Consider the following 12995-nt stretch of genomic DNA (forward strand, 5'->3'; position numbering starts at 1 on the left):
GGGCGATCGCTGGTCCCTTGGCAAGGGTCGTGCATTTTAGTTTTATAAGCGATTTGGCCCCAAGCCCCGCCATACCGTCATAGCATACCATTCTGCGACTGTTTGTCGAAGCGTAAAACAAACAGAAATTGACATGAAAGCCATGCATGCTGTGTGGGGAATAAAAAAAGGGGGGGTGGAGAAGAAAGGGGTGGCGAAGAAGGTGATGCAGAGGGGGTGAGTAAGGGGGGTACATAAAAAATAGGGTGCAGGAAGCCATGTGGCGAGTCGAGGGGCGGCAAAAAGTAATCAAATGTTGCACACATTTCCACTTGTTATTCTTTCGCCCTCCGTCCACTGAGCTGTTGCACTCTAATGCGTCCTTATTGGGTTGCATGCCCCTCTTTTTATTACACACCCCTCTTAATATAAAATTTTATGACAGGGTGATAAAAATAAGAAGCATTTTTTTAGCCTCGACTATTAGACATCCCGTAATCTGAATAACAGTCTTCCACAAATACATCAAAAGAGCTTTCATAGAAAAGTGGGCGTGGCAAATTTGCTAATTCAACTTGCGCTACTTAGGCATCATAACTTGTTTAATTCGAGTACTTAAGTCCATTAATTTTCTAACACCTTCATACATATACTAATATCTATATTTAGAACTGCTTCCATGAAAATGTATTAAAATCTTCAATGAATACAGCACACTCTTTAATGCGTTTAACATATTAAGACACCATCAAGGAATTAATTGAGAATTTTCAAGGACACCATTTTCAAAAACCAAAATTAACAACCAGGTATTTTACAAATTTTTAAATTAACCTAATTAGCTAATTATAAAGCTTACTTCATCAATCACCAGGTTGGTGATTATTTTCCGTGTGCCTAATACAACCACAATGAATTAAGACTTGTGAAGCTAATAAATTCCGCTAATAAGCTCATTAGTCCACCGAATTTCAAGCTAATGAATGAGCCGTATAATTGACAGACTCATGCTAGCATTTTGTACACTAAAACCGCACTAATGAACCACCTAACAAAAAACAATGCCCCTCAATTTATACTGCCATTAAATGCAGGCTCAAACCGACCGCTAATCTGAAACTAAGCCATTCAATGAAAACTCGAATACTATGAAAATGCCATAAAACTGTTTTAAAGGCGCCATATAACTTTGAACTCACATATGGTGGTGGTATAAAAAAAAAAGAAAACAAGAAAAAAGAGAAGGATAAAAGAAATGCGGCAAAAGTATTGCCTACTTATGGGCGCACTCGAGGCAATAAACAATAAAAGAAAAACTCTTAAAGCCGGGCGCTTAAACTGCAATCGAAACGCAATGGGCCAATGGAGGAGTCTCCAATAGAGGAGCCTCCAATGGAGGAGCAACCGATGGAGGAGCCTTCGGTTGAAAACGAGGTGGTTTGCAGACGAACATAGTTGTTGTCCCCTCAGGGCGTTCATGGCATGTGCAACTATTAGAAAATATAAAACTGTGAGCTCCGTCGTTTGGTGGCGCACACGTATGTGTGTTATAGTGTGTGTTTGCATGTAAGGATGTCCAGGAGAAATTACATAAAAAATTAAATGGAACACAAGCCTTGGGGGGCCATCAGGGTGCGGAATCGAAAAGTGTTCGACTGCCGAGTCCACTCGAAGTGGGGCCAACCAATTTCGCTACATTTTGTGGCAGCTAAACAAATTAGAGAGCTCACAGTTTCAACTGTGACATCTTAAGGCGGGGTATTTACTTTTCCCCCTTGAAATCGGTGATGTTCCAATGACAACTGAATTTGTATTTAATTGAACTGTGAACTTTATAATAGAGGCATTATAAATGGGTTTTTGACAAAGATGTTTCCTCACTTGGCAGGTAAACCAGTTTTGTGTTTTGTGGTTTTGTGTTTGCATAGGTATTATTTTATTGTTACAAATTATCAGAATTTTGAAAACGTTTATTTTTAGAACAATAAAATCTAAAAATTTAAATATTAGGAATTACGCTTTCTAATATTCTTTTTCCTGAATAAAAAAAATAACTCAAGAAAATGATAAAGGGTTGTACCTTTTATTTAATACAATTTTAAATTGATCACTCGAAATATACCCTTATTAATTTGATTTCAAAGAGTATTATTAGTCAGCTTAAATATTCCCCTGCATTTTTTCCCAAAAAACTATACAAATTTTGCTCATCCTTGGACAACTAAAGTAGGCTTGAGAATGCTGTCCAAGCACGGCTAAGTGAAATGGAATTTGCTGAGCAAATCCCAGAAATAATGAATGGCCGTTTGCGGGTAGAATGAGCAGTTTCAAAAGGATTGCCGGGATTCCCGAGAGCTGCGAGAGCTGCGAAAACCCCTCCCCTGATATATAGTTTGATGGTGGCTTTTGGGAGCATGGCGACATTACCGTAGCTGCCAAAAAGGCTTTCAGGCAACGCCGCCGGACAAGCCGTAACTCATTCCCGGGGAGTTCAAGGCTGCCAGCAACGCAACGAATGGCCAAAGCGAGCGAACAGACCAACAGACCAACAGGCAAACAGACCCAATATCTGTGATTTGTGGCCGGCATACGCACCGTGCGGAGATATATGGCAGATGGAGATGTACTCACAGTATGTGTCTGTTGTCAGCCGATCGATGGTGTCCTGCTTCAATTTCGAGTTCTTCTTGCCCATGGCGAAGGCTCCTGTTGATGACGATGCTCGCTCCTCCTTCCCGCTTCCTTCGCTTGGATTTTCCTACGCTCGCTGGACTGACTGGCCAAGTGGTTCAGTGACAGGTGATTGGGGGAGCGTGTCTTATCCCGATTCGGCCTCAGTTCGATCTGCAAGTACAAGTGGCAGCAGATTAAAGATAGTCATCCCCAAAAAAAAAAAAACAAAAAACGGGCAACTGCTAACTGCAAACTGGAAACGAGGAACTACAAACTGCAAACTGCAAACTGCAAACTGCACCTGCCATCCGTTGACGAGCCGTTGGCCCCTAGAGGCGAAGGGTACTTTGATATTTAAGCACGTCAACGCTGGCTTTTTGTGTGTGGGCAAGGAAAAACAACCAACCCCACCCACTACAGTCACCCGAACCCCCTTCCAAACATCCATCCATCCATCCACCCATCCATCCATCCATCCATCCATCCACCTCGAACATCACCGAAAACAAGGCAAAGAACAACCGCAACGACAACAGCAGCCGCAGCACAATGAGGGGGTGGCAAGTTGTCCTTCAGGTCCTTTAGGTCCCTTTACTACCTCTTATTTCTGCAACCCTCTCCTCCACCATTTTAGCCCTCTTTACCCCTCTTTACACCCTCTTTCAGCCCCTCCTTGGCCATCAGTCAGTGCGTCATTCAACTCAACTAAACTCAGCTGAGCCGAAACTTACGGCATAGGCTGGCTTTATCGGTGGAAGCGTCCCACAGTTTTTGGGCAATTTCAACCGAATTCTGAATTCCGAATTCCGCATTTCCATACCCCGAAATAGCACTTCATTTTGGCAATATTGTTTCCCCACACAAAATGCTATATCCGCAATTTATTCTGAATGGTCACCTAACTAAATAGGGTTTCGTTCGAGGAAATGCGAGGAAATCTTATAACCATGCATATTTCCACAACACAAATTATGAATAAGAATAGAGCAAACAGTTTATAATATTAAGTTAAGCAGTTATTGCTATTTAATCTGTTTAAAATATAGTTACTCAAAATTTTTTAAGGTACAGAAATAAAATACATAGGAGAGAATACTTTGTATGCAATTTGTATACTTTAAAATAGAAGAAATACAGAAAATATTTAATTATTAAACTCATAACCCTAAAAGTGAAGTACAATATCATAGAAGCAAAGTTTTTACATTTCCGCTTTTAAAAACATAATGAAGACCTTTCATTGTGAAAAGGTTCACGTTTTATTCAAGTACATAGTCATCGTGGGCAGTTATTCTTAAATAAATAAATGTGTGCAGTCAGAAAAATTGTGCCTTAAGAAACCACAATTTGACACTATAATATATAAAATTAAAAAAATTAACATTCAATAGCTCAGATTATATTATATCAATAAATGTTTATATTGTAATGTTTATTAAAGATTTTAATCGAATTAAAATGACCACGTTTTAATTCGCCAACTTAATTGCAGTGCATTGGTCGTTCGTCCTTAAAAAGGAGGCAGAAAACCTGCTGTTTGCTTCACCTCTGCAGTTTTGTGTAGCGCCAACCATGACGACAATGGCAGCGACGACAGAGCGATGTCTACAAGTTTTCCCCGTAGAGTTGCGTAATTAAAATTTTAATAATTTCCCAGGCAAGTTCGCAACCTCCTCACTTCCTCTTTTAAAGCAGCCAAGTGAAGGAGGATGGGGAAAGTTTTTTAATTCTTTGTTGCCACTTGACAAGCGAATTGCGTGAGACTTTAATTGACTTTGAATTGGCAATGAAAGGAAAAGCCCCTTCACGTGTGTGCCATAATAACAATTTATGGGCCCAAACAACCGAGGTCGTAATTAGGCGCTGAGTCCGCGAAGAAGAAATCATGACAAATTAGATAGAAACTTGCATAACGCAATCGTAAAAGAAACTGTCTGCCCGTTTTCATATTTCATTTTACGAGTTGCGGACAAATTTTGATGGTCGGTTTTGGCGGAAGCTGACTGGATGGCTGGTTGGTTGGTTGGTTGGTTGGTTGGTTCGCAAAAGAAAACGGCGAGGCAACTTTTGATGGAACCACCGTCCATGGAGCTCCGGCTCCATCTCCAGCCGAAATCCACAGCAAGTCAACGTGTGGACAGACCACAACGACGACGACGACGACGACGACGACAACAATTCTCGACGGATGTGCCCAAAGTTAACTGCTGACAAGGAGAGAAATGGTTGGCAAAAGGAAAGGGGCCTTCGCAGGACGAAGGAGGAAGGACACCCTGGACTGATGTAGCAGAGAGAGAGAGAGAAGGAGGAAAATTAAACAGAGTCTGGAACCCATATAAAATATTGAGCAGAAGCAGCTTGGCAATGCAGCACAATGGAGTTACAGCTGAAACGGAATAAATGGATAAATACGGCTAAGGCAAATGCATATTGCCCTTAAATAAGAGAGAAATATTTTTGGCCAAAAATATTATTAATTCCCACACTAATCTCCTTTTGCGGATGCAAAATGAAAAGTGTAGCCAGTAGAAGGTAATAATTCATCTGCAAACACACCACACACCTGCATTGGTTATTCAAGAAAATGTTTTCGTATAATAAATAAAAAGCAATCAATGGGCACACAAATATTTGCAATCGACAGAAGAGGAAATGAATTAGAAAATAATAAAATGAAAGGCCAATGCATGAATAATCCACAGGACAATGAGGAGCTGTGAAAATTGATTCCTCCCCAAATACTTCCCGTTTAAAGATCATTTGGGGAGACATTTTGGGGCAGTCCCCAGGAAAGTGGCAAAAAAAACGAAACAAAAAAAAAAATAGGAAGCAATTCCAGCTGAAAAGGGCAAATGTTGCCATGGTTCTGGGGATCAGGGGATCTGGGGGTCAGGGGTCAGGGGTCACATTGACGGTGATGCAACGGCCAACGGCGAAGAGCGAGAGACCCACCGACGTGTCCAGTGCCACGTCCACATTCGAGTCCTTTGAGTGTCCTGGCTGTCTGTCTGTCTGTCTGTCCCTTTCCCCCATTTCCCTGCCACATTTTTTGCCCCTTTGCCCCGCGGAACTTGTTTGTGCCACAGGCTCGAGGCGTCTGTCTCGTCCACGTCTTCGTTCTCCCCCCATTTTTTTCTCGCAGTGTCCATGTCTGTGTCTGTCAGAGTCGGAAATTGAAAGGCAAGGAACGCGGAACAGAGCGGAGTGAAGCATACTTTAAGGCGCCTCCGCCTTGGCCTTCTGTCTCAAAGTCATTCGATTCCGATACCCATTACCCCTCCGATTCCGATTCTGATTCCGATTCCTATAACGATTCCCATAACGATTCCTACTCCACCTTTTTGAACGGGGGCATTACGCGATTTCCGGCCAGCTCGAAATGCATTTAGCAACTTTCCAACGCCCAACGAACAACTCATCGCAGAATATTATATAAAATGGCCATCGGCGTTGCCATTGAATTGAGTAATTGCCAAACGACTTGTAAACAAGTTTCGCAAAAGACGGCAACGGTGTCTTTCGCCGTAACGAGTTTTAATGCTAATTTGTTTTGGTATTTTCGCCAGGGCGAAAACGGGGACAAAAGGCGTCCGCTGGCTTTAATTGCTTGGGCAGAGCGAACCAAACTCGATCAAACTTGGGCTAAGTAAATTAGTCAATGCCCAGTAACAGGTCGAACTTCGGAATAAGGAAATAAAGTTGGATGGGTGGAAAGTGGGGGAGGGGAAGGGGAAAGGGAAATGGAAATGGGGGAGGGGTTTTGGCAAGCACGAACTGAATTTCAGAGCCCATAAATTAGGAATACCCCGGTGAATACTCAATTTTCCGGTAGTCCTGCGAAAACTTTGTGCCCCGTCCCGAAATCATAATTTTCAGCCAGTCAGCCAGGCGAAACTTAAACACAGCGATAAGTTGGCTTAATAAATTAGGACCCCAAAAACAATGCCTCAATTTATACGTACCGACTTTACCCTCATTCATTAAAGAGTGTTGACCGCATTGCGAGATGCCTTAATACGAGAATTGGCCTTCTCGAGCAGCAGACACGTCTTGCTTTATTTCGCCTTTTAATGGAATTTTTAAGCAAACAATTATTCACGCCAGCTGGAGTGGAGCGTAGTGCCCCTTTCCTTTTCAAGGAATCAAGGAATTGCAATTTTTGGGCAGCCAGCCAAAGTCTCTGGCGAAAAGTTTTCCCCAACGGGGAGCAAAAAAAAAGAACTAAGGAGGAAGTGGCAGCTTTGCTGTACCAGTTTCTTTTTTTTTGCCAAGTTTCTACTTCTTTTTTTGTGCGTTAGAAATTGCAAATTGTAGCTAAAGAAACTTCAAAAAGTGTCCAGTGATTGTGGTCCTTTGTCAGGTTGATTGAAGATTGATTCGTCAGCTGGCTTAATCTTATCTCGTTGAAGTGGCATTAGCTTCTTTTTCCTTCTCCCCTAGTTGCAAAGTCCTATCCGATGTCCTTGGCAATCCCATTAGTTACCTGAGTACCACCGAATTTCCCTTTTTATCCCACTAATTTCTAGCGAAACTAGCTTTATTTACAGCAGATAAGCTGGCAACCCTAGTTTTCGGCACCCCGAGCTAAAAAGTTTTGCCGGGATCTCATGTGTCTGGGTATTAAGTTGGCCCTGTGAATTATGCAAATGCCGGAGGAGAAAAGCAGAGCTAGAAATTAGTAATAAAAGTTACTTTCGGTCGAAAGGAGCGTAACGGGATAGGACATAAACACACAAATACTAGCACACATACACACACATTAGGTACGAAATACAGCGAAGCCAAGCAATACACACACACACACACGTGAGCGAAATTTACATAACCTCTTTCATTTTGATTTGATTATTTTCATTCAATTTCGTAAGCCACGCGAACAGGCGAAGGCTAGAAAAGTGTGGAGGGGGGAGGAAGGGGGAGGGGATTTGCCAGGGTGTCGGAAAGGCAGGGGCGTGGGTACCCGGGGATTCGGGGGTCTGAATTTCGCTGACGTCGTCTGGCGCGTCAAAGCGCAACAGCGGGATAAAGAAGAAGAATCCGTTGGACAGCAGAGAGCAAAGCTGACTTAACGGCAAACAAAATATTAGACAAGATGGCTAGAAATGCAGGGACTCTAACTGAAATGGTGAACACCCTTTGGATATCTATGGTATACAAATGTTACAAAAAATATAATATAATATGTAATTTGTTTTAAGAAATCCTTTTTCAATCAAGTTTAAAGTGGAGAAGAAGATTTTTCAGCTAAACGTAAAATATTTTTTTTATATATATTGGATATCTTTTAATTTAATTTAAATAAAGTTTTTTTTTAATATTGAAATAAAAAAAAAGGTTTATATTTTCTCTTAAAATGTAGAACAAATGTTTTAGTGTTTGTGCAAAGTTATAAGTTTTTTATCATTTTTATAAATATTATATGTAATAAATATACATACATTTCATACAACATAAATAAATTCTAATATCTTAACAAAACACAATCATAATAATATATATTGCATCATAACTAAAGAAAACCCTTTTCATATAACACATTATAACCATAACCCACCCTGTTATTAAAGTTAATCCAATAAGATAAGGCGTGTTTGCCCATAGATTTTTAGTTTGACTTTAACTTGCCTTCAGCATAAGCAAATATTATGTCCAATAAGCCGATGCTAAACCTTTGTCAAGCTGTCCGACTGACAGAAAGATGATATAGGGTATACGTGCATCGGACAAACAAACAGCGGAGCAAAAATTGAATATTTTATCACTCGCAAGGTGGGAGTGTATGTGAGCAAATGCCGTTACAGTATATGTTTGTATATGTGTGTGAATGTGTGTGTGTGTGAGGTTCTCAGTTACCCTTTTATGGGCTGCCTGGGCAGTCTATTAGGAGGCGTCTAACCTGCAGCCCCCCAAAAAGCCCCGAATTCAACACTTTTTCGGGGGTCATGTTATTCTATGTCCTCGTACCTTTTTCAGCATTTTTCTTTTCGCCGTTCTGTTTTTTTTTTTTTTTTTGGTCTTTGGCTAAGTAAGTCGTTAAGTTGTCAGACTTGACTGTGCAACTGTGTGTGCGTATAAGTGTGTGTGTGTGTGCTGGCTCATTGTATTTGTGTTGGTGTGGCTTTATCAATAAAGGAGCTCTTTGACAGGACATCAACTGGCGAAAGCCTCACACTCGGCTGAGCAATATTTGCCCGGCTTAAACCCTTTTACACCAGACCAAAAACCAAATAAACAAACATTGGGGATCGCTTAAAATATTTTCCAGAATTTGTCTTACATTCCAAACAGATTTTTTTCTGTTTTATTTTTTTTTTCTTGTTTTTTGGCTGCCTCTCGTCTGCGGTTTTTATCGTTTTTTTTCGGCTTTTTTGGCTTCGGTTTTTTTTTTCTTTTTTGGTTACCAACAGTAAACAACAATAACAGAAAAAAAAAAACTATGTGAAAGAGGCGGATGCGGCGACTCCGGCTTTTTGGGTGGGCGGAACTCGGACTCGGATACGGATACGGATGCGAATGCGGATGCGGATGCGAATGCGGACTTAGGACTCGGACTCGGATGGACTCCGGGCTCGGGTTTTCGTTCCGTTCGTGGCACGGTCTGAAAATCAACTGAAAAGCTTCGGTTCGGAGCTGAGCGCAATCAACAGTAGGTCGAATGTCCTTGCTGATACGAGCCGCCGACGAAGTTTAACGAGGCGCGTCCTCGTGGTTCCTTGCCATGCCATGCCACGCCATGCCAGGCCAAGCCACTCCATGCCGTGCCACTCCCCCCACCCACAACTGCCCCCTTTCATCGCGAAGAGCTTTCTGCAGAACGCAATCATCATGGAAGCAGCAGCAAGAGCAGCACAAGGAGCAGCAGCCGGAAGCCATGAGGCTGTCAGGGATTCGGGATAGCGAGTGAAACTGCGATTCGGCGGCGAAAGCAGCTAAGCCAACACAGATATCGCTCGAGTAGTTTAAATAAATAAATAAATTCGTGGCTTATTTTAATGGCATCAAGTGGCAGAGCCGCTCGCACACGGCCTCTCTCTATTTTTGTTTTTTTTTTTTGTTTCTCTTAGTCTGCTTCTACCCCCAGGCACACGCACACACACACCCACGCTGGTCACACTGGTGGAAGTCCCGTTAGAAGAAGAAGGAGATGAACAATTCGCCGGGGGCCAAAAGATCCCGCAAAAGAGATTGCCGTCAAATTGGTAAAAGTCCTCGGGCGACTGACAGCCTAAATCTGATCATGGTATCCGATAAATATTTAAATTTCTCTTTTCCTCTCCGTTTTTCTTTTTGTTTTTTTTTTTTTGAAGTGCCTTTGACAGTTTTGCGGTCAGTGCATTTAATTAGGGACCATTTGCTGTCGCGAACTCTGATTCAATTAGGCTGCTTTTCACCTGGCCTCTCTCTCTCTCTCTCTCCGCTTTGTTCGCTTTAATTATGTAATGCAATTTATTAATTTCAATTTCCATTTGTATTCATTTGCGCGCACCTGTGCAGGAAGGCCAGCAGCCAGCAGCCCAGCAAACTCATGCAGCCAAAATGGGGGCAACGTGCCGTATGCGTAATATTAGCGCATTAATATGTGCCGCACACATGTGCTTGTGTGAGTGCGGCCCAGTGTGCGTGTGTGCGTGTGTGCGTGAGTCTGACAAGAAAAGGCAGCGGCTTAAAAATATCCTGGCGCTCAGTTGTATAAATACAGGCGGATAAACGCGGAACGGGGAACGCCAGTAATTCGACATTACGAGCATTAACTCCCACGCAAGAGTGGCCATCCCCCCCTCTCACTCTTCCCCCTTAAACCTCCTCCCCCCCTCTCTCTCTCACACACACACCCCCTGTGTTGGCCTCTCACTCCCACAGAACTCACCACGGAAGCTTTGCCTCGTCTGCGACACGAAAAAGCTTCGCCTCGCTTTGCTGCGAAGCTTTCCTCCCAACAATTTTTGGCGCCAGGAAAAATCGTATCGCCAAACGGAAAATCTCATCTAATCTAATCGCATTAAATCAGCAATGTTCACGCCAACGCCACGCCCCCCTTTCCCCTGCCATCGAGCACCTGACCGCCCACGGCGCTTATCAGCGCATAAACAACGAAAAAAAAAAAATTGTTTATCATAAGCAGCGTGGGAATCTTGGAAAAGGTCAAAGGCAAAGTTGATGATACAAAATTATGCAAATTCGGTTTTTCAATTCTACTTTTTAGTTGTTTACTCCTAATTGTCGAAACGGGAAATGGATTATACAATTCTTTGAGCCCGGGAAAACATAAGGCCCCAAAAAACGTGATGTAACTCTTAATCAAAAAATGTCGGCTACGAAATTTAATTTTTGGTTTGAAATAGGAAGCCATGGGGTGTGATTACTTGAGTTGAATGCTGTAAATCATTTGAGACAAACAGAAAATTAATAACATACAAATATTTTACTCAAAAAAGTTAATATTTAAAATTCTTAATCAAATAATATTTATTATATTTTTATAATGGAAATGACTTACTAATAAATTAAAATCAATTTGGGGGATAAATCTAAATTAATTAAAATAAAAGTGCGGCGCTTATTAAATCAATGTTAAACGAAAGAAATTATTAATAAACTCATTATTTGAATGTCGAAATAGGATCAGTTTCTGGTCCGCAAAACTCCAGTTGAAACCACTACAGTTTGGAAACCGCCCACAACATTTAGCATACGCCGTGTGGCCCCTTGGTATTTCCACTTGAGCCCATTCCCCATACTTTTTTTTTTGTTCTGTTTTCTGGCCTCTTATCAGTGCGGGGATACGATACAAAAATATTTATCACAAGCAGCGTGGGCCGGTCTAAAAGTTTAGCCTGCTGACGTTGTTGATGCAAAGTTGATTCCGCCCTGAATGGCCATTCGCAAATCCCCCAACCGACCGACCCCCCTACCCACCGATCCACCGACCGACTCATTCGCCACTTTTCACGGGTCTCTCTCCGGCGTTTTGCCTCCATCGCTCGAGCGCCATATCGTTTAACTGCCTCAAAGCCATTGTTAATTAGTGCACCGACCTTGTCGTAATTAGTGCGCACACTGCACATGGCCGTCGCCCAGAAGGGGTTGGGGTGTTCAAGGGGGAGGGGTTTAGGATTGAGGGACTGAGGGACTGAGTAAGGGTTAAGGAGCAGTAGGCGGAGCAAACCTCAAGCCGACAAAATTTTGTGCTCAGTTTTTGGCGAGTGCCGCCGGCGTTGCAAGAAGGAAAATCGGGAAGGGGTACAAAGGGGTGTAAGGAAAAGGAGAAGGGGAAGAGAAGTATGGTAAAAAGGGATGGGGAAAAGGGGGGTTTCAAAGGGGGGTGGGCAAAAGGGAGCAAATAGTTGCAAGAGGCTTTGGGCTTTGGGCTCGTAAGCCAGCACAAGCGGATAATAAGTTTTGCATTAGTCGGGAGCGCGAGGCAAATGCAATTTTCGGTTAGCCAAATGGCTCCCCAAGGCGAAAAAAGGGGCAGTTTTGTTAAATAAGCTAATGAGCCAAGCAGAACAAGATGCAGATCCACTTGCATTCCCCAAAAAAAAGAAAAGCAGAAGAAAACTAGAGAGAAAATTAAAGGAGGATAGAATGGCGCTTAGGTGCTAAGCCAAACTCAAATTCAAGGCACTTCACTTGCATTCGAATGCGTGCAACAAACACTATGCTAATCAACGGCCATAAAAACTGGCTATGAAGTAAACACACACGAGTTGTGGCAGAAACGAAAAAAAAAACAATAAAGAGGCAAACCAATGCAGAACGAAGTGCATAAATCTCGAATGGAAATTATGCACACACACGCAGTGAAGTGTGCCAACAAAAAACCGAGGGTGAAACGGAAAAAAAAGAAAAAAAACTGAAAAAGAAAAGGAAAAGCAGGGGAGAAAAGCGTTGAGACAAGGAAAATGCCAGCTGACGCCTTTGCTTTTGCTGGGGGAATCAATCTGTACGGGGAGCTTAGAGTGGCTTAATAGCCAGCATACCTCACCCACTTTTAGTGCTCCCCCCTCCCACTTTCCCCCTTCCACCCACTCCTTTTCTCAAAAGATACTTTCCAGACGCGCCGCAGATGTCTATTGGCTGGGCTCACTGCTTGCCACATTTAAATACAAATTAAAAAACAATTAAACATTTTCCCCCGACCCACGCGAAAATGCGCCCACGCCCAAAAATAATTAAGCGCATAATTATTTAATTTGACGAGTGTGCGGGTGGGTGTGTGTGTGTGGCTGTGTGTTTGACTGCCTGGGGGAATTCATGAGGAAGTGCCTCATAAGCCAAAATGAGCGAACAGGACAAACACGAGCGTATTGAGAAATGCTGGCGATATGAAAATTAATAGACGC

The 12995-nt window shown here is 42.5% G+C and overlaps 1 protein-coding gene across 2 annotated transcripts in view; it reads right to left on the reverse strand.

Moving 5' to 3' along the window:
- The window catches only part of LOC108088675 (frequenin-1), a 30267-nt gene that overhangs the window by 10674 nt on the left and 6598 nt on the right, over positions 1-12995 (reverse strand). Inside the window, exons 1-2 of one of the 2 annotated variants that reach the window (XM_017186610.2) lie at positions 8930-9237; positions 2611-2823 (exon numbers count right to left, since the gene is read on the reverse strand). In XM_017186610.2, coding sequence (XP_017042099.1) covers positions 2611-2674 — 64 coding nt within the window. In that variant the 5' untranslated portion in view covers positions 2675-2823; positions 8930-9237. Of the gene's footprint in view, positions 1-2610; positions 2824-8929; positions 9238-12995 lie in introns of those variants that run through there. The other variant, XM_017186609.2, reaches the window with a different exon arrangement.

The sequence above is a fragment of the Drosophila ficusphila genome, unplaced genomic scaffold (genome assembly GCF_018152265.1).
Source record: "Drosophila ficusphila isolate 14025-0441.05 unplaced genomic scaffold, ASM1815226v1 contig_198, whole genome shotgun sequence".
Taxonomy (NCBI): Eukaryota; Metazoa; Arthropoda; class Insecta; order Diptera; family Drosophilidae; genus Drosophila; species Drosophila ficusphila.